Source organism: Lygodium microphyllum, chromosome 8 (genome assembly GCF_053477565.2).
Source record: "Lygodium microphyllum isolate KBCC chromosome 8, Lygodium_microphyllum_v1.1.10, whole genome shotgun sequence".
NCBI classification, from domain to species: Eukaryota; Viridiplantae; Streptophyta; class Polypodiopsida; order Schizaeales; family Lygodiaceae; genus Lygodium; species Lygodium microphyllum.
In genome coordinates, this window is record NC_141142.1 from 22,791,740 (window position 1) to 22,813,837 (window position 22,098).

Consider the following 22,098-nt stretch of genomic DNA (forward strand, 5'->3'; position numbering starts at 1 on the left):
GTTTCAATATGTGGCAAAAGAGGGTTCATGCAAAGTTATTGTATTTGGGTTCTCTCTCTTATTTTTTTTCACCCTCCTCTCTCCCTTTCTCTCATGTTATATATCATATATTTATATACACAATTTTATATATACATACATTATCATATATATTATAATCATATGACATATACATTAAATGATATTCTATAATAATTATATAATATTGATGTAATCTATAATATATAATATATAGCATATCATGATAGAATAATTAAATAACATAATCTATAATGTGTAATTAAAGTATGTATTATGCATATTAAGTTAATATTATAATTAGAACGTTCATGGATGGGCATGGGCATGTGGGCTGGGCACGGATGCATGGACAGATGTAGGTGCCGGGTCACACATAGGCACATGCACAAGGTGTAGGGGTTGTTGTATGGGTGGAGTGCTCATTGGCTCCTTGGCCTTGTTGTCATGGCCTATTCTCTTGGTACTAACACATCTTCTCTTGATGACTGCAACACAAACATATCCCTTCCTTTGTAGCTTCATCTATACTTTGAACATGTCCAAATCACCAACAACATTTACTCCTTAGTGCAATGTTGACAAAGCCAACTCCTCTTAAAGCTTCATTTTTAGTTCTAAGATGTCAAAAAGATTATTGTTGCACCCTAAATGAGTTGGATGAGTGGAACACCTTGAGTTACATTAGTGGCGTGCACACACACTCACACAAACATAAACAAATAAATATAGAGATGATCTTATGAAACATGAAGAGATACCTTCTGTGTAGATGCATGTGAGTGAACATGGTGCTTTTTTCAAGAGTTTTATGTCATCCAACTTTCTATGCCTTTCATCATCTTCTTCTCTCCATACATGGAGTTCCTCTTCCATATTCTCTCATGCCTTTAAGTAGAAGGCTGTTACATGTCTTAGCCAATGGTTTTTGCCAAGTGTTTGAAGAGCGAGCCCTTCTAAAATTGCATCGAGTAGCATTGATAGTAGTTAAGTTGATGAGAAAAGTGTAATAGTGTGCTCCTCCTTGGCTTCTCCATTATTGAAAACTTGTATAGGTACTTCAATGAAAGCTAGTTTCATCTCATGCACATGTGGTTGGTGCTACTGGGTGTGGGTATCAAGCGGTGTCAACACACCATTGTTGTGTGTGTGTGTGAGAGAGAGAGAGAGAGAGAGAGAGAGAGAGAGAGAGAGAGAGAGAGCGAGAGAGAGAGAGAGAGAGAGAGAGAGAGAGAGAGAGAGAGAGAGAGAGAGAGAGAGAGAGAGAGAGAGATGTAATGAGGGTACTTTATTTTTTATTTTTACAAATTTATTGGGCATCCATGTAAGAGTTGGGAAGATTGTGGAAGCTTGGATGTTAGGTTATACTCTTTAAAAAAGGAAGATACTGTTAAACAAAATAGATTAAAAAAATCTCATTCCCTCTTCTCTCCCCTCTTTAAAAAAAAACCAAGTATGCTAACAACTAAGTTGTATAGTGCTCCATTCAATGATTTTTCCCAACAATAGAAAATATGAATAGTATGTCCATCCTTATTGTTAGTTTTAGAGAATTAGCTTACTTTATATTGGAGTATAAAAGGCAATGTAACACATCTTTTACTCATTTGTTAAATTTATCCATTTCTTGGAGCTTGAGGGTTTTTACATTCCCCACCAACATTGAGAGTGTATACTCAATGCTCACTATTGCAAGAGGTGCATTTCTTGTAGTAGCCTCACATGATTCTAATTGCACCTTTGATTCATTCTAGCTATGGCTTCATTGTGTTGTAGTTTTAATACAAGTTCATCTATGGAATGGTCATGACTAGTTGATTCAATTACTGTTTCTTAAAATTTGAGTCATTTTAATTCAAGTTAGGCTAAGTTCATTTCAATTCTACTCTATGAAAATAGGGATGATATACATTACTAAAATGACTATTTTAGCTTTTGATGATATGCATGGTTTGATAGATTAAAAGAGAGTTGAAAAATAAAGATTGGGTGAGGGTCTTACCACTACAAGTCAGTGACTCATTGATACTTACCCTTCACAATTTACTTATTGGATATGAGAAAATCAAAAGATCAAACGAGAGTTAATGCATAAAAGCATGCAAAATGACATGGTAGGAGTGAGTATTTTTTATAGTGAAGTTATTGTGCTTGGAGACAATTTTTATTGATGGAAATATGATCTATCTTTTTCACTAGAAGGTAGAGCACCCCTAAGGATAAGGTTGATGGTGGAGCTATTGGTTTTGGACCTTTGAACAACTTAGACACTCTTGACAAATTGGGCTGCCACTCGATGGTGCTACTCAGTGATGGTGGGAGGAAGGATTACCAAGGAAAAGGATGAAAAAAGAGTCACAATGAATATATGTGTGTGCATGCCAATGGGAATCCCACCATAGTGGTTTGGGTGTAGGTTGAGTTATGGGGCATGTAAATTCAAACCTTGTGTGCCGCATCCTCAAGACATTATATGTATTTATTCTATATATTATTGAGAGGTTTGCTTTGGGGCTCTTGAACATACACCATGTATGCATAGATGCATGCTCATATATAACTATATATATGAGAGAGAGAGAGAGAGTATACTTCACACATTAGTTATGAAATATCTCATAGTTTACATACAAAACACAAGATTACTTCTTTTGTGAGCGAAGGGAAGTAGCCTCGCAAAAATGCAAAACGAATTAGGTGAAGCCTCATGAGCTTTGCAAGTTCATAAACGTTTGCCCAGCCCAACTAGTATGCCTTGATGCCTTGATTTTTTGGAGACATGCGGAGTGATTAACTTCAAAGAATGGCTTCAAAATCCCAGCTTAGGGCATCCTTTTTGAAATTTCATCCCGAATTCACAGAGAAGAAAAGGAAGAAGAAGAGAAAAGTGGGCCCGGGGGAAGCGAGTTTTTGAGCCGTGAAAAAAGCCGGTGGGGTCGGAAGCGAGCGAATTCACAAGAAAAGAAGGGCGCGGGAGGGTTTTTAAAAATTAAATTTAATAAAAAGGTTATTATGGATGACGCTGGACGGAGTGTATGAATAGAAAACGCTGGATTTTGGAAGCTTCTCAGGAGGGTGTTGACCAAGATCACATGCGCCCCACCCCCACATCAACTTACACGTGAAAGGGGCCAGCAGATGTCTGCTTTTCCGCCCGTTAGTCCTACATTTCTTGCTATTATTATTACTATTATTATTATTATTATTATTATTATTCACGAATTTTCCATTGACGTAGCACTATTGCTGGCTCGTCACTCTGGTCGAATTTCGTCAGCCATTTTTGCCCCCTTCAATCGTCCTCATCAGCCATTCCCGATTCCTTCCCTTCGTCCCAGCCTTGCGGCTTCATAGGTATGCTCTCAGAGCTGTGGCCGAAAGCGGGCTAGCATACGGCGATGGCTTCCTCGCGGAGATTAGATGAGTCGCAGCTGCAGGAAATGCGGGACGAGCCAACTCCAGAACACGACGTCCTCGATCCAATCTCAGCATCGCCGCTCTCAGATTGTCCTCTTTACCCGTTTTCGGTTATCGGCGGGCCATCCGAAGGGTTTGCTTGTCAGACGCCGCCTCTTGCCATCGGCTCTCCTGAGAAGGATGTCAATGTAAGTTTCTTGCAGAAAATAGCAACAATCTTACATACTCGAACCGATTTCCTGTTAACGGCGTCAATGTGAAGGCCATTCCGCAATGAGAAAGAGTCGAAACCAAACCTATTTGTAACTTTGTTGTGACAAAAGTGCCTGGATGTTTTGACATTCCTTTTGCGAAATCTTAACGCTTTAGGTTCACAGATCCTGTTTTGAGACTTTTAAAGGCTAAAATGTGTACAGCGAGAAGTTCCTATAACATAAATTACATCAAAATGGCCTAGTTTCGTAACCGTTTTGCTGGTCTTCTCAGGTTACTCAAAGCAGATGTAGTCTTTGGCTGGATTATGCCTGTATCCTTGTACATTTGGCTTTCTTTGGAATTACTGGGGTAAGCTTCTTTTGTACATCATGATTTTTGGCCTTCCTATAGTTACATAGCTGGTAGCTGGCACAAGTATCAACTTCATTCCATAGATTTACAAAGTAGAATTTTTACTCTGTATTGCTCATCTGCTGCTTAAACGGAATTATCGTGGAATGCAAGTGCTGCTTTTGATTCGTTTAGAAAACAACCTCACCTCTTTACTGTTATTTCTGAGTGTGATTATCATAATGAAAACAAGGAGAAATGCTGTAGGGCGCGTCATTTTAAAAACTCTGGTTCACCTTGTTCTTGTCTTAATTTATAAGTTCCTTTTTGTGCTCAAGCTGATGGGTAGCGTGTGGGTTGTGTTCCAGAGTTTACATACTTCAGAAAGTCTCTGCTTCCTGTTTCTGAAACCTTGACCATGCAATACTAGATTATTGAACAATTGCGTCCCAAAAAAACTGTAGACAGGGGTGTGTATCTCAAGGGATAGAAACGTAACCTTTCTTCCTGCCTGTTGACTTGAATTTCTGCTCATGCCAAAGCAAATTTTACACTGCTTTTTGCTGGTTAAGCCCTCTCTTTACCTTGCTAAACTCTGGTCGCATTCCTTCAGTTCTACTAGATTTTATTGCAGTCATTAGAGTGGGCCTTCCTGGCCCTGTTAGCTGTGGGTATCAGCTTGTGACCTGTAGGTTGAAGTGCACGGACCATTGGAGTATGGAGCTTCTTCTATGGATGCAGCAATGCAGGTTGAGAGAGAGAGAGAGAGAGAGAGAGAGAGAGAGAGAGAGAGAGTATATGTGGGTACAAAGATCGTCCTGCTAAGGTTATGTATGTATGTATGTATGCATGTATGTATAGGGCATGGGCTAAGTATATACAAGGCTGAAAACCTATACCTATCCAACTCCCATCATTTGCCGGCAATGAGCAAACTGCTCTGCTAGAAGGTCTTTCGTAAGAAGGTCTATAGGGTTATCATAAGTATGTACCTTGACTAGCTCAATGCTCTTGCTGTTAAGTACTTTCCTGATGAAATGATACTTTGCTTGTATGTGCTTTGTCTTTGCATGAAAGACATGATTTCGTGCTAACATGATAGCATTCAGACTGTCATAGTGGAGGACAGGAACCTTTGTAATATCGAGCTCTCCATCTAGATGTGAAAGCTATAAGGCCCCTTTGCATGCCTTGGTAGCAGCCACATACTTTGCCCCTGTAGTAGTAGACAATGCAATACACTTTTGCAGCTTGGATATTTGAGAGACTGATTCCCCTCCTGTGAAGATAAATACACACCTTGAAGTAGACTTCTTGCAGTTCGCATGTTCAACATAGTCTATATTTGTAAAGCCAATGACAGATGCCTTTTGCTTTCCAAAGCAAATGTACAAATCCTTTGTGCCCTTGAGGTATCTCATGATACCTTTCATTGCTTCCCAATGCTTCTTGCCAAGGTTTGCCATATACCTTCTAACCATTCCCATTGCAAAGGTAATGTTAGGACGTGTAGCAACCAAAGTATACATCAAGCTACCAACACCAACTGAAGCATACAAAATCTTGGCCATTTTAGCCTTCTCATCATTAGATGTAGAGCTTGCGAAGAAGATTGCGGGCTTGTGCTGAGGACACATAGAGTGTACGACCATGACAGAAACACAAAGGGACAAACATAGACACAGAGGGCAAAACTCAAACCCTAAATGTAAAACTCAAAACTCAAATTCTAAATGCAAAACTAAAATACAGAAACCCAAACACAGAAACTCAAACATAAATAGAAGGGAGAGAGAACACAACTCTGAAGTGAATGAATGCTGTAAATGAATGTAAGATTGTACAGTGTGCTCAAGGGCATGGCAATGTCGGAGTGTGACGTCCACTGGAGATGGATCCCAAGTTTGTGACCACCAGTCGGAGTGTGAAGAGAGAAGAAACTGCAAAACGCTGACACCAGGGGTTGCCAGAGACAGAGGCGACAGTTGCAGGACGAGATGATACCAGGCGGCTCCAGAAGGATGCAAACGCAGGTTGTAGGATGTTGCCTAATGTTGGAGATGATAGTTGGAGGCCAAACGCAGCCTGGGAGGATGGTGTCAGATGTGAAGAAAACTGCTAGGGTTTGCACTGAGGACACACAAAGTGTACAACCACGACAGAAACACAAAGAGACAGGCATAGACACAGAGGGTAAAACTCAAACCCTAAATGCAAAACTCAAAACTCAAACATAGAAACTGAAACACAAACAGAAGAAGGGAGAGAGAGAACACAACTCTGAAGTGAATGAATGCTGTAAATGAATATAAGAGTGTACAGTGTGCTCAAGGGCAGAGCAATGTCGGAGTGTGAAGAGAGAGGAAACTGCAAAACGTTGACACCAAGGGCTGCCAAAGACAGTGGCAATAGCTGGAGAGTGGCGAGATGACACTAGGCGGCTCTAGAAGGATGCAAACGCAAGTTGTTGGATGTCGATTGATGTTAGAGATGTTGGCGATGGCAGTTGGAGGCCAAACGTAGCTTGGGAGATAGTGCTTGATAGTGGGCAATAGTTGGAAGAAGGCGCATGGGCATTGCGAGGCTAGAGGGAGAGGTGGCAGTAGTCGCGAGGGTTGGACAGCCACGTGGAGGTAGATTGATGGCTGAAATCTACACTGGAGAGTGTGAAACTTGCACAGATGGAATATGGTTGAATGGGGGTAGCCTGTCTATTTATAGATGTGGAAAGGTGCCTCAAAAATAAGGGTTTCCACTAAACTCTCTTGAATCGTTCCCCGTTTTAGGGTTTCCATTGAACTCTCTCGAACTACTCTGTGTTTTAGGATTTTTACTTTAAAAGAGCATTTTTTAGTATGTTTTGGGGCTGTTTAAGAGGCTATTCAGCAAGTAATGCATATTTTAGCTCAACACCCTCTCAGGCCCAAAACTCAGTTAAAAGGCTAGGCCAACCACTGTGATGTTTATTTACCCCAAGGCGTCCCACCCCAAAGCAGCGAGGGCATTGGACAAAGGGTGCACATCGGTTGCCCAGTGGTCTATCAAGACTACAGAGGCGATGGCTATCTTACCAAGAGAATCCAAGTAGTCACCCTAGAGAGGACAGGGCATCGGACAAAGGGTGCACATCGGCTTGCCCAGTAGCCTACCAAGCCCTACAAAAGTAGATGAAACTACATGGATTTTTAATTTTTAATTTTTTGAATAAGTGAGGTAAATTCTATGGAATGTGGTCGATTGAGTAAAAGTGACCCAGAAGATGGGAGTAGGGAGGGTACGCCCAACACATCACAAAACAAAACAAGCTAACCCATCCACTCAGGGTGCTGATGACAAGGAAAAATAGGTGATGAGGTATCCATGTGATGGAGGATGGTGGTGTGGTAACAACAGCCGCCGGTGAAAACAGCTTAGGATTCGCTCAAGTGGTGCTATGCACAATGAGATGCAACGTATGCTACATGTTGAAGAATACTCATGCAACAGGTGCCACTTGGACAGTGTTTCTCATGGAAAAATTTGTCAATTGCCCAAGCGCCCTAGTACAAAGATAATGAAATCATGCAATGCAAAGAGTAAAGTACAACAGGGGGGGAAAAGCTAATGTCGAAGACAAGGTGCTGAAGCTTGTAGAATACCAAGAAGGGTAGGAATCTCCTCTCAACCTGGATGTAGATATCGAAGAAGTAAGAGCCGGATGTCGGTCTTTGGATGGTGCCGAGAACGATAAGGAATGAAAGAAGAGGAAGTGGATGAAGCACCCTGCTAGAAGAGCAAGGTCGAAGTCATCGCCAGGATAGCATCGAGAGAGATGTTGCACAATCCGCCTAGGGAGAGAAAACTGCCATGCTGGAAGAAGAGCAAGCACTCCTAGGATGATGAAACCATGAAAGGAATGGTGCGCATCCCCACGTCTCTAGCCCAGGTAGGACCAAAGCAATCTGTAAGTTAGCCCGACATTGAAAGACAAAACCTTGCAAAAGAGACGAGAATCTGCAAACAACAAACATAGAGGTTAGTGGTGAGATGCTCCAAAGCAAAACATAGCAGAACGAAAATCTAACTTTAAATAAATGCAATGAATGTGTATGTGTGTGAGTAAATGCAACGGAAGTCAAAAGAATGGAAAAGCTAAGGACAATGAATTTTATGGGCCGACTCTAAGAGTGCGAAAAATGAATGCTAGACTGACCTAGGGTATTTGAGAGGACCTAGAGAGATGCTAGTCTAAGAAGGTGGCCACCATCGTGTATGTCCAGTAGTAGGGCTTTGCCAAGGGAACACATGACGAGGTGGAGTGAAAGGTGAGATGGATGCATGAAGTGCAACGGGATCGGAACCTACAGACCAATCAGCCAGTCCCTCAGGGGTAGTGAAAGAGATGGGTTGTTGAGGCTGTACTCGAGCCAGATGTCTAGTAGCAACAACGGGTGCTGAAGGAGCAGACGAAGCAGGAGCGGAAGGCGTAGCCCCACTGGATTGTGCAGTCGTAGCTGTCTGTAGAGGCGTTTTAGGTGGAAGACCTTGGGCCTTGGAGCGACACTCCTTGTCCACATGGCCTGCTCTTTGGCAGCGTGTGTAAAACTAGTTTTTCTTAGGGAGTTGCTGTCAAATAGGTCGAGATTCTTTGGTTCCATCTGAGGAAGAGGAGTCACCCTTTGAATGGCTTGCCTTCACATCTTGCGAGTTCTTGCCACTGGTGGTTTTTCCTCCAAAAGAAGAGGCAACCAACCCCCTCTGCTCTGAATAAGGCTATGATAAGGATTTCTTGTGGACTTGATCATGCAGCATTGCGTAATGCAAGAACTAGTACTCAAACTCGTAGAAGGTTGGCAATCAAGGTTGAGAGATGATGTGTTGAATGAAATTGAAGTATTTTTAGAGCTAGTCGAGGGTTCGGCATAGGCTCTAGACCAATGAGGTCCCAAAGACCCTAAGACTCAAGCACTTGTTGCATGAAATTAGACCAAATGGTGAAATTTGACCTGTTAAAACGTGTCTTATCCATGAAGGCATTCTTGGCCATTGCAACAGGAGTGGTAGTGCTTGGAGATGGATAGTGTGAAAAAGTGTAATGGGGGTAGGATAGGGGAGTGGAGTACACTTGGGAATGGGCCCTAGAGTGCCCACCAGGCATGCGGGTAGTGTGCAAGGTGGATCCTTAGGTAGGGATGGATTTAGGCATGGGCATGGTAACCACATGAGGAACCCAAGGAGATGGGATGGAAACACGGGAAGGAGAAGATGGGAATCACCACGTAGGTGTAATCCAAGGAGGGTGTGAAGAGGCACTATAAGCTGAGGATGGAAACCCTTGCGTATGAGTGGTCATGGGAGATGTGAAGTTGGGGATAGTGAGGGGAATGCCCATCACAGTCGACCTAGGAGTTATGGGTGTGCTCATTTGTTGAAAGGTGAGAGGCACTATGTGAAAGGGTGGCATTCCCCCTAACGAAGTACCATGGTGCAAAGAGGTAGAGAATGGGGTGAAGGAAAAGGTGCTAGGAGTGGAGATGGAAGATCCAACCCCTAGGGTGTGTGATGCAGATGTGGAGTGTAATCCAAGGTTTTGGAAAGGTGATGAGAGGTGATCAAGGTGTGATATAGAAGAGGGTGGGATGGGAGGGAAGTGAGAAGTGTGTGTGATATGCTCAAATGAAATAGAAGCTGTAGATGTAGCTGAATTCCGTCTGCTTTGTGAGCCCCCTCTATTGAAGTTTACATATGCAAAGCCATCCAGATTGTGTATCTCAAAAGAAGAAACATGCGAGGGTTTTGATCCATGCAACACAAAAGAATTGTACAAACTTGACATTAGACCTGGCTGAGATGATGAAGATGGATCGCCAGACGTTCCAAATGCCCTATGTCCTCCATGATCGAAGAGGTGGCCAGCCTTACCAACCGGTCCAGATGTGGTAGCAAAACTGGTAGGAGGGGTGTAAACATCACCGTACTTGTTGCGATAGTACTCCTCAAAGTCCTCCTTTGTCATGTTAGTTAAATCTGGAATAGGAGTAGAAAAAGAAGGTGAAGGTGGAAGTGGAGTGTCGTCCTCCTCACTGAGTCCATAATGTCGTCTCAAGACCCCCAATGATGGAGAAGCCTGATAAGATATCATAGAAACTAGAGAAGAAGGTGTTTGTGACATTGTGATTTGGTTACGAGTCGTATTGTGTGCCTCGCACAAAGACTAGCTCTTCACAATATCCGCAGGATACTCTTTACAAGAGCATTGGCTCTGATACCATGTGAAGAAAACTGCTAGGGTTTGCACAGAGGACACACAGAGTGTACGATTACGACAGAAACACAAAGAGATAGACATAGACATAGAGGGAAAAACTCAAAGCCTAAGCGCAAAACTCAAAACTCAAATACAAACAGAAGAAGGGAGAGAGAACACAACTCTAAAGTGAATGAATGTTGTAAATGAATGTAAGAGTGCACAATGTGCTCAAGGGCAGAGCAATGTCAGAGTGTGACGTCCATCGAAGATGGATCCCAAGTCCGTGACGACTAATCAAAGTGTGAAGAGAGAGGAAAACGCAAAATGTTGACACTAAGGGCTGATAGAGACAGAGGTGATAGCTGTAGAGGGGCGAGATGACACTAAGCAACTCTAGAAGGATACAAACGCAGGTTGTAGGATGTTGGGTGATGTTGGAGATGTTGGCAATGGCAATTGGAGGCCAAACGCAGCTTGAGAGATGGCGCGTGACAGTGGGCGATGATTGGGAGAAGGAGCTAGGGCACTGCGAGGCTCGAGGGAGAGGTAGCAATAGTCGCGAAGGTTGGACAGCCACATCTTTGATGGCATCAAAGGATTGCGGTTTGCTCCCTTGATAGCTATCTTTCACCTTCCAGTGATTACTTCGATAGCCCATTGCCTGGAGGATTGCGTTTTGCTCCCTTCACTGTGCAGATTTCCCACAAGTGCTGCCACTTGATTTAGACAGGATAGTGCAGTTATCTTTTGAGCTTTGGCTCTTCTATATCAGCTTTTCTTCTCATAGCATGATTTAGTGCATCATCACTGTGTTCTTGTGTTTTTGAGTCTCTTCTCTCTAAGTGTTTGTTGTACACACTCTATGTTACTTTCTACAAATCCTACTGTCTCTTTGTAGTGTTGCTTATTTTGACATGGTTTCAGAGCATACCTGTTATTTTTGACAAGTCCCACCAGCACCTCATAGTCCTTTGACTCGGGAACTCATGAGGGATGATGACATTGCTAGGGTTAGAAAATTGATTCCTTGGTCACTACAACCTTGGCCATGTGATTAGAATCAGAGTTGCAGTTTGAGGATGATGAAGAGTTGGAATTGTTCTTGCCCTTCTTGCCCTTCTTCTTCTGAAAAGATGCCCCTTCTTGCCACAAAAGAAGCACTTCTTATCACTTGTCTTTGTAGCTACAAAAGCTCAAGAATGCAGATTGCTAGCAGGAGACAACAACATCTTGTCAAGTACGGAAGCCAAGCCTGCACAATAGCACTCTAAGTAGAGTAGTTAGGGCCTTTAAGCTTATCATCAGTAGAACACGGAGGTGCCATGAGAATAAATGAAGATAGAAAGAGTTAGAGGGAGATACTTGGGACACTTGTGGTTAAAATAACTCAATCAAGAGCTCAACAATTTACACACTTGAGCAGTCAAGAACATAGAATGGAGCAACAACAAAGTGAATGTAGTGAAGAGTTGCAACAACTGACACACTAGACCCTCTTTGAAGCTAAAAAAGAAAAAATGCAATTGTGTGTAGGCATTTGATAAGTAAAAGTCCAAAGTCTATTAGATAGTAGGGGTAGTTAGCCCCACAAACACAAGGAGTTAGAAGGTAGAAAATAGCAGTTGACATTGATGGCAGCCTTGGTGAAGGAGTTCCAGTGTCACCAGGTGGTGATACTTTTTATAGTTGCTTTTCTTATTTACTTATATAAATATTTTATTTTTCTTTTCTTTTGTTGATGTTGCTTTTTACCCCTAGAGTTCTCTTGGAATAAGTGGGATCTTTACATGGCCAGAAAAGGGAGTCATTGGGACAAATTGGACTAATGGTTTGTCTGAGCCTTAGAACCAGTTCCATATTGAATGGGCATTGAAGAATAGAATGCGAGTGGTTTGGGGCTATGTGCTTAGCCACTGGAGATAGTGCAGGACAATAAGCCTGGCCAAGATAGAAGATGCACATGTGAGAATGGTGACGGAATAAAAGTCACTGTAACTAAGCCACATTACACTTTTGATGTGGTTGCAATGATAAAAGTTGCATAGAGCAACTTGAGGAATGCAAGGGTCACCATCCCTAAAATTTAGGGAGTTACTATTTTTGGATCCTAGAATCTGTTCGCGTCATTGTTTTCGTTTTTACATGAGGATTAATTCTCTGGTTTGTGTCGGGTCAAATTTTGCACCGATCATGGAGAATTTTAGATCGGAAGGTTTAAACGGGAAAATTGTCACATGTATGCCATGTGGCACAAATTCCCAAAAGAGAGAGAGCATTAAAAAAAAAACGTAATAGGCATAAGGGACAAATGGGAGAATGAAGTTTGGAGGAGTCGAGGGCAGATTGTTGCAAGAAAACCAGCCATGGAGAGTACTTCTACGTCTCTAACTCAAGCACGGAGGTAGAGCTTGCTCCCTCTGATCACCTCTCTCTCTATTCTCAAAAGAAATGCTTTGCGTGATGGATTGATTTCATCAAAGGTACAATTTTGTGTTTTCTCTGTACATGCTGAATAAGAACAGTGAACTCTGCACATGCTGAGTTGTAAGAACAATGAACTCTGCACATGCTGAATCGTAAGAACAGTGAATTGTGCTCATGCTGAATAAAAACAGTGAACTCTGCACATGCTGAACAGTAAGAACAGTGTGTTGGACAGTAAGAACAGTGAATTCTACACATGCTGGATAGTAAGAACAATGAATGTTGATCTGGACATGTTGTACTGTTCCTATGTAGCTAGGATTTACTTGGAAGAGATGAAAACAACTGTTCACAGGTTATGTATTTTGGAACATTACCATTTTTGTAATTTTCTATCTTTTAATTGATAAAGAAATACCGAGAGGGGCGTCAGTGTTCGGGGCCAATCTGGTGTTTAGCGAGGGGGAGAGGTCTTTGTTTATGTGTGCGTATGTAAAGTCCAGGTGTTAATTGAAGAAACTATTGCTTTATGTGAGTCATAGACCGGTTGCATACACCAGATCGGCCCCTAGTTTGCTTTCGTCTCTTATATGCAACCGGTCTATGACTCACATAAAGCAGTAGTTCCTTCAATTAACATTTGGACTTTACATACACACACATAAACAGAGACCTCTTGTTGAGCTAAAATATGCATTACTTGTTGATTAGTCTCTTAAACAACCCCAAAACACACTAAAAATGCTTTTTAAGAGTAAAACCCTAAAACGGGGAGTGGTTCGAGAGAGTTCAGTGGAAACCCTAAAACAGGGAGCGGTTCGAGAAAGTTTAGTGGAAACCCTAATTTTTGGGTAGCCCTTCCACATCTATAAATAGACAGGCTGTCCCCATTCAGCAATCATCCTTGTTTACAGGTTACACCAGTCCACACACACCCTCTGCTGTTGTTGATGCCCATTTTCCAACCTGCAGCCCGCCTCCATCTGTTGTCCAGCCATCATCGACTGCAGCCATATCATCTTCAGCTTGTCCATTGCTGTAGGCGATAGCTCTCAGTTGCTGGTGAGTGCTCCACACTGTCCTAGACTGCTATTCAGCCTGCTGTCCATCATCTCCAGGGTCAGCCAGCCTGCGTTTTCAGCATTGCGGGCCTTGATACACTTAGACATTGTTTCAGCCTGCTGTTTACAGCAGATTGTGCATAGTTTCCAGCCTCCGATCAGTGGTACATTGCTGCGTTTACCAGTTTCCAACCTCCAGATTGCTATGTTTTGGTGACCAGCCTGTTGCCATTCACTAGTTAGCACTCCTACACTCCGACTGGTGGTCACAGACTTGGGATCCGTCTTCGGTGGATGTCACACTCTGACATTGCTCTGCCCTTGAGCACATTGTACAGTCTTACATTCATTTATAGCATTCATTCACTTTAGAGTTGTGTTCTCTCTCTCCCTTCTTCTGTTTGTGTTTGAGTTTTGAGTTTTGCGTTTAGGGTTTGAGTTTTGCCCTCTGTGTTTGTGTCTTTGTGTTTCTGTTGTGGTCGTACACTTTGTGTGTCCTCAGTGTAAACCCTAGCACTCTTCTTAACATGGTATCAGAGCCGGTGCTCTTGTAAAGAGTATCTTGTGGATATTGTTGAGAGCTAGTCTTTGTGCAAGGCACACAATACAACTCGTAACCGAATCACAATGTCCCGGACACCTTCTTCTCTAGTTCCTATGATGTCTTATTAGGCTTCTCCATTCTCAAGAGTCCATTTACTTACATTATCTATCCTACTAATCCCATCCACTAGTTAGATTAAGCTGACTAGGTCAAACCATTGAACACCTTAGAGGAGATTGCCCATAATCACCTCTAGATGAGTACCACAAAATCTATTCTTCCTATTCATATAAAATCTTTGCTAGTTTGTTGATCTTTAAGCAACATGGCTACTAATTTGGCAAAGAAAGACAATTCCTCTAGAGAAGACTATAGGCGGTTACTTGCTGAGTTCACCACTACTGGCTCTCCAAAGTCAAACGACGATCAAGTCACATTCTTCTTGAATAAGTTGCTCGCAAAATACTTCAATTTCATTCAACACATCATCTCCCAACCTTGATTGCTAACCTTTTACGAGTTTGAGTGCCAGTTCTTGTGTTACGCAAGGCTACATGATCAAGTCCACAAGAAATGCTCATCACAGCCTTATTCAGAGCAGAGGGGGTTAATTGCTTTTTCTTCGCGAGGAAAAATCACCAGTGGCAAGAACTCGCTAGATGCGAAGGCAAGCCAATCAAAGGGTGACTCCTCTTCCCTCGATAGAATGAAAGAATCAAGACCTATCTGGCAACAACTCCCTAAGAAAAACCGGTTTTGCACACACACTGCCAGAGAGCAGGCCATGTGGACGAGGAGTATCACTCCAAGGCCCAAGGTCTTCCACCTAAAAAGCCTCAGCAGACTGCTGCGACTTTACAGTCCAGTGGGGCTACACCTTCCGCTGCTGCCCCATCTGCTCCTCTAGCCTCCACAGCGAGACTGTTGGACATGTGGCACCCGGACAGTCTCAGCGGCTATCCTTCTCTACTCCTAAAGGATTGGTTGATTGGTCTGCAGGTTCCGATCCCGTTGCACTTCATGCATCTATCTCACATTTCTTCCCACCTCGTCAGGCGTTGCCTTGGCAGAGCCCTACTACTGGACGTACGCGATGGTGGCCATCTTCTTAGACTAGCATGTCTCTAGGTTCTTTTGGATACTCTAGGTCAGTCTAACATTCATTTTTCGCACTCTTAGAGTCGGATCTATAGGATTTTTATCTCTACATTTTAAGTCTTTTGCTGCATTTACTCACACACATATACATTTGCATCTTTGCACTTGTTCTTTCAGTTAGCTTTTCATTTTAGTTTAGTTTTGTTTTTGGAGCATCTCACTATTGATCTCTGTGATTGTAGACTTTGATCTCCTTTGCAGGTTTTGTTTTCTGTGTGGGGTTAACATGCAGGTTTGCCAAGTCCTACTTGGGCTGGAGACTTGGGATGTGCGCCGTTCCTTTATGGTTTCATCATCCTTGGAGTTTTGCTCTTCTACCAGCATGGAGGCTTCTCCTCCCGAGGCGGATCGTGTAGCATCTCTCTTGATGTTATCATGGCGGTGACTTCTACCTAGCTCTTCCAACTAGGATGTTTCCTCCTCCTCTTCATTCCTTATGGTTCTCGGCACCACACAAAGACCGATATCAGGCTCCTCTTCCTTCTTTGGCATCTAGATCCAAGTTGAGAGGGGGTTTCTATCCTTCTTGGTATTCTATAAGCTTCAGCACTTTGTCTTCGACATCGGCTTTTCCCCCTGTTGTACCTTATCTTTTGCATTGCATGATTTCATCATCTTTGTACTAGGGTGCTTGGGCAAGTGAACAATTTTTCCATGAGGGACACAGTCCAAGTGGCACCTGCTGCATGAGCATTCTTCAGCATGTAGCATACTTTGCATCTCATTGTGTAGAGTACCACTTGAGAGGATCCTAAGCTGTTTCCACTGGCAGTTGTTGTTACCACACCACCATCTTTCTTCATCACATGGATACCTCATCATCTACTTTTCCTCGTCATTGACACGCTTAGTGGGTGGGTTAGCTTGTACTGTTTTGTGATGTATTGGGTGTACCCTCCCTACTCCCGTCTTTTGGGTCACTATTCCTCAATCGGCCGCATTCCATAAAATTTAACACACTTATTAAAAAAAAAAAAACACACACACACACACACAAAAGTTCTATGTAGTTCCATCCGCCTTTGTAGGGCTTGGTAGGCCATTGGGGAGCCGATGTGCACCCTTTGTTCGATGCCCTGTCCGCTCCAGGGTGACTATTTGGATTCCCTTGGTAAGATAACCATCGTCTCTGTAGTCTTGGTAGGCCACTGGGCAGCCGACATGCATCCTTTGTCCGATGCCTTGGCTGCTTTGGGGTGGAACGCCTTGGGGTACATCAATATCACAATGACTGGCCTAACCTTTCGGCTGAGTTTTGGGCCTGAGAGGGGATGTTGAGCTAAATTATGCGTGATTAGCCTCTTAAACAGCTCCAAAACACACTAAAAATGCTCTTTTAGAGTAAAATCCTAAAACGGGGAGCGGTTTGAGAGAGTTCAGTGGAAACCCTAAAACGGGGAGTGGTTCGAGAAAGTTTAGTGAAAACCCTAATTTTTGGGGCGCCCTTCCACATCTATAAAGCCCACACACCATCTGCTGCTGTTGGCGCCCAGTTTCTAGCTTGCAGCCCGCCTCCATTTGTTGTCCAGCCATCATCGACTGCAGCCATATCATCTTCAGCCTGTCCATTGCTGTAGGCGACAGCTCTCAGCTGCTGGTGACTGCTCCAAACTGTCCCAGACTGCTGTTCAGCCTGCTGTCCATCATCTCCAGGGTCAGCCAGCCTGCGTTTTCAGCATTGCAAGCCCTGACACTCTCAGACATTGTTTTAGCCTGCTGTTTACAGCAGACTTTGCATAGTTTCCAGCCTCCGATCAGTGGTACACTACTGTGTTTACCAGTTTCCAGCCTCCAGACTGCTGCGTTTTGGTGACCAGGCTGCTGCCATTCACTAGTCAGCACTTTTACACTCTGACTGGTGGTTATAGACTTGGGATCCGTCTTCGGTGGATGTCACACTCCGACATTGCTCTGCCCTTGAGCACACTATACACTCTTACATTCATTTACAGCATTCATTCACTACAGAGTTGTGTTCTCTCTCTTCCTTCTTCTGTTTGTGTTTGAGTTTTTGCGTTTGAGTTTTGAGTTTTGCGTTTAGGGTTTGAGTTTTGCCCTCTGTGTCTGAATGTCTGTGTTTTTGTGTTTCTGTCGTGGTTGTACACTCTGTGTGTTGCTCAACGCCAGATTGGCCCCGAAGACCGGCGCCCCTCTTGGTATTTCTTTATCAATTAAAAGATAGAAAATTACAAAAATGGTAATGTTCCAAAATAAGAGTGTAGCAACCAAACATTTCCATAAAAAGCACTCTTTCTTTTAGAGATAGTTGAAGGATTCCTTTCCCACCACTTTAAGAGGTTTATTATGTGCCATGATTGATTTCCATGAGCTTATCTATTGTAAGACTCGAAGTCCTATTTTCCTACTCAACAAAGGTTGAGAAAACCCAGAGCCCTCGCCCATGGGCAGCCTGTCTATTTACACGTGTGGATCCTACCAAATTCGGGTTTGACTTATGGGACATAGACCCTCTCTAGGAATTTGTGTTGTTTAATGAAACTTGGGTAATAATTGAGTTTTGGGGTTGTAATAAAGAGTTAATCAGTTTATAATGCATTTTTAAAAGCTTGATTGTCTGCTCTTCTGGCCTTAAGCTACTTCAAGATCTTAGAGGGGTTGTTAGCTTTCCGAGTCTTTTTCCATGTTTGTCTCTTGGTTGTGAGCCTTGATGTGAGTCAGATGAGGGCATATAGAACACTGGCACTGGTCATTCCTGTCAGTTCTTTTCTTGCTGTCCAGCAGTAGGTTCCTGACATATGAGGTCGTGCAATCCCTTCTTTTGGCCATCCAGCTGTAAAATTGTGTTTTGACTGGCCAGATCTGTCCTTTTCCAGTGCCCAGAAGGTCACTGCTTTCCAGCATCAGTCAGTCACTTATGCGCAGCTGCCAAATGGTGGCAGTCAGCCACATATGGGCAGCAGTTAGCCTGTTCTCAGCTGACTGGTTTGAATTCCATATTTCAGGTGGTCTTCCTCTCTCTGCTGGTCACTATCCTTCTCAGCCAGTCTGATTCCTCTCTCTTCTCTCCTCTTGTCAACATTCTCTCTCCTGCTGCTCTTGTTTGAACTTTGGCACCCTCCTTCACCTTTCCTTCTAGCATTCCTGCAGGGGCCCAGTCCTGTCAACAGTTTTATATCAGTTTCAGCATTCATTCAGGTTTAATCAGTATAAATCACCATAAGAACTGTGTGTGGACAGACTAGGGGGAGAGAGAATATGTATATGCAGTATTTGAATGCTATCAAGAAAGATGCATTACACGTGAGTCTCTGATTTTTGGCTTCATGTGACCTTGCAAACGAATTATGTCTGATGACTCTGGCTTATGTTTTGTATGGAGAGTATTAGTATGCTGATTTGCATATTCTTATTGCAAGGGTGATTTTTGGCTTCATGTGATCTTGCAAACGAATTATCTGTCTGATGACTCTGGCTCATGTTTTGTATGGAGAGTATTAGTATTGCTGATTGCCATATTCTTATTGCAAGGGTGATTTGATTGTGTGACATCATTGTCCTTGTTGCAACTGCAATATCTAGATAGAGCTGCACATGCGGTTAAAGCATTCTAAATTATGTAAAGGTTGATCTAGGTACTGATAAGATACGGGTTGGAGGTGCTCTTTGATAATACTCTATCAATTACTCATGAGGGGACTGCTCTTTACAGAGACCTGCCTTGCAATATTGTAAGTTTCTAGTCTTCAGGTTTGACACGGACTATCATTTCATTTCTCCTTGTCTCAATTTACGTTGTGCTGCTGCTTCTTTTGATGTACATGGCAGGTGGGTTCGTTTTTTATGGGATGGGTAGGAATTGTTTTCAAAAAGCAGCTTTTATCCTTCTCGGAGCCATTGGCCATTGGACTTTCGACGGGTCTGATGGGAAGCATAACTACTTATGCTGGTTGGAACCAAACGATGGTCATTCTTTTAACCACTGGTCAAGTGGCAGCTGCTGTTTCAGGCCTACTGTTGGGTAAGTTGGTGATCAAATATACAATAACATGGACATCAACACTTCATAATAGCCATTATTATGAGTTTGGTTAGCAATGCATCTACTATCTTTGCAGGCATGGCAGTAGCGATGATGTCCCTTCTCGTAGGAATTGATAGTGCCGAGGGATTGAAGTATGGAATTATGAAATTTCAACAATGTAGACTGGACAGAGGTCTGAGGCCACTCATTAGGCCAAGTGCAGATAACTACAAGCGGCGGATGGTGAGTTTTGCATTCTTCTTCTGCGTGGCTGGTATTCTGTGGGCAGGAGCTGTGGTGCTGTGGGTCAAGGCCAGAAGCCGGCAATCACTCAGAATTCTTTGGCTGGCATGCATCGTGGCGCCTCCTGGTGTTTGGGCAAGATGGCATCTTGCACGGTTGAATGGGCAAGGAGTGAGAGGAAGGCTGCAATGGCTACCCATCGGTACACTAGCAGCAAATCTTATTGCTGCAGGTCTAGAGGCTGGTCTTGGGGCCCTTTTATATGCGGTAATCAAAATTTGAAGCTATAATGATGCGTATTTATCTTTGATAATTGTGAAAGTTATATAGGTGTTGCAAGCCATGTTGACAAGTTGTGACATCTGTATTTTCTTGCTAGGTCCAAGAAGAGGACATACATGTTCTTATTGAAGCTCTCCAGTTGGGGTTTTTGGGTTGCATGAGCACTGTCTCCACTTTTGTAGCCGAAGTGTATGCCCTAAATTCTAGTCCTAGGAAGCCAAAGGCTTACAAATACGCATTCATTACATTGACATTGGGCCTTATTGTCGGTATCGTTTTATATTCTTGCCCTGCCTGGTCTAAAGGCTACGTGCATTTTTAGAGGGAAACCTTCTATTCTATTAAAATGTAACCAAATGCAAAAATTTTGTCACCTAACCTTTTTTGCACAAAGCAACTCTCCTTTTCTACCCTTTGTTTTTGGTTTTGTTGGGACCTATTATATTGTAACATAACGATTCAATTCCTTTTTGGAACCTAGATTCAAGAGATGGGAATAGATCTAATTGGTGAAAGGGGATTTCAAATATTTGAGTTATTGTCATGCTTTTTACTTGTTGAACTCTTTGGAACTATAGTTTGGTTCACTAATACATTTGCAAGAAAATAGGTTAAGAGCATAGTCATGTACAATTCAATTTACAAGTAATATTCATTAGATCTATGTTTCTTTCTTATCGAAATAGGAGGGCAAGCCCTATTATTAAAGAAGTGACAATAAAGTTGTTTCTAGGCTTCCTATTTATATGCACTGTATCACTCAATTCTTTTGGTTAAGGCAACAATGGAGGGAAATGTTGGGGCGATATGGTGATGTAGGTCCACTTTGCCCCTTTCCTACTTTGGGGCTTTGCAAGTGTGCTGTGGCATTGGAGTAAAATGCACCTATATGGAGGTAGTGGTGCATTTAAGTGAGGCATCCTACAAGTGCTTCCCATACTTTGCGGGTAAATGCTTACATGTGCATTATCACGAGCATGTAGTCTATTGAGGTGTGCTTTATGTGTTGTGCCTTTCTATTGACACTGCTAGGATTCCATATTGATATATTGTGTCTTTTCACTATGCCATCTTTGTGGTATGTTTCAGGCTTGCACTTAAAAGTCCCAAGAGTGACTCTAGCATGGACTTGTCTAGCTTGGAGGAGAGCGTGCTAAAGGTTGCAAAAGAGATCTTGATGGAACGCAAGGTTGATTGATTAGGACCTCCAACTATGCAAGAGCACCTCATTCCAAGAGAAAGTCAAGCTTTGTCACTAGCTTGAAATAAATAAATAAATATTACTAAAACAGATTAAGCTAAATTGGAATACCATCAATAAAATGAAGAACATGCACAAGAAAATCGAGTTATTGCGAAGTTTGATGATGAAGGTTGAAGATATCTTGAATTGGCCTTGGATGAGATCAATTATTAGAGCTAAAGACTAAGTCCAAGAGTTGAAGAATGGAACTGATCCAACCAAGAGAAAAAAGGAAAGATAAGAGAAGCAACCAAAGGAGAACAAAGGCAAGGAGGTAGTGATATTTGAAGACATTTACAAGCCAAAAGAAGGAAAAGAGTACTAGTACTAAACAACTAATCGAACAACATGCTACTGCCTTAAAGTCTAAGATCAAGGACTTGGTTATTAGCTAGAAGAATATTTAGAAGAAGATTGCCCCCATCGACTACCACCGAGGAGAAGATTTACTACTACCTTGAAGAATATCCCATTGACTACCACCATAAAGGAGAATACCTCTACATTGAAGAATATCCCAACAACTAATACTAACTACTACGTTGAAGGAGAGGAATACTACTAAGAAGACTACCCCATTGACTATCAATGCCAAGGAGTCAACTAAGCTGAAGAAGAAAAAATGTACTATGTTGTGAAAGAAGAAGCATGGAATTTAAGTGATGCTAGATTGGAGCTCTCGTACCCACATGTTGTAGCCTAACTTGATGACGAAGAACTAATTTTAGAGGAAGTGAAGATAGAGAAGGGAGAGGAGATGTGTGATTGCTAGAGTCAAGAAACCCCTCTACTCGTAGAGATTAAAGGTGAGGCAAGGTTAGCAACCTCATTTGAGGTACGAGATGCCTTTGATAAAGAAGATGATGCAGTAGATGAAAAGTTAAGACTTGGATGAGAATGTAAGGGTGATAGCATCTTGGATAGGGAATCCTTTAGCACTTTATTGTGCAA

General features: G+C 42.6%; 1 protein-coding gene across 1 annotated transcript; it reads left to right on the plus strand.

Annotated features, from left to right (window-relative positions):
* The first annotated feature begins 3,209 nt into the window (after positions 1-3,209).
* LOC148032053 (camphor resistance CrcB family protein) lies at positions 3,210-20,419 on the plus strand. The gene is made up of 6 exons (XM_087682671.1): positions 3,210-3,623; positions 3,922-3,999; positions 18,991-19,086; positions 19,184-19,376; positions 19,474-19,889; positions 20,002-20,419. The coding sequence occupies exons 1-6, from the start codon at positions 3,417-3,419 to the stop codon at positions 20,224-20,226; spliced, it is 1,215 nt and encodes a 404-aa protein (XP_087538797.1). The 5' UTR covers positions 3,210-3,416; the 3' UTR covers positions 20,227-20,419.
* The last annotated feature ends 1,679 nt before the right edge of the window (positions 20,420-22,098 follow it).

What these genes read in the sequence shown, in the direction of transcription:
- LOC148032053 (XM_087682671.1), top strand. Translation starts at nt 3,417, where the DNA reads ATGGCTTCCTCGCGGAGATTAGATGAGTCGCAGCTGCAGGAAATGCGG. An exon ending in TGTTTCAGGCCTACTGTTGG is followed by an intron (nt 19,377 to 19,473) that starts GTAAGTTGGTGA and finishes CTATCTTTGCAG; the next exon opens with GCATGGCAGTAGCGATGATG. An exon ending in TTGGGGCCCTTTTATATGCG is followed by an intron (nt 19,890 to 20,001) that starts GTAATCAAAATT and finishes TTTTCTTGCTAG; the next exon opens with GTCCAAGAAGAGGACATACA.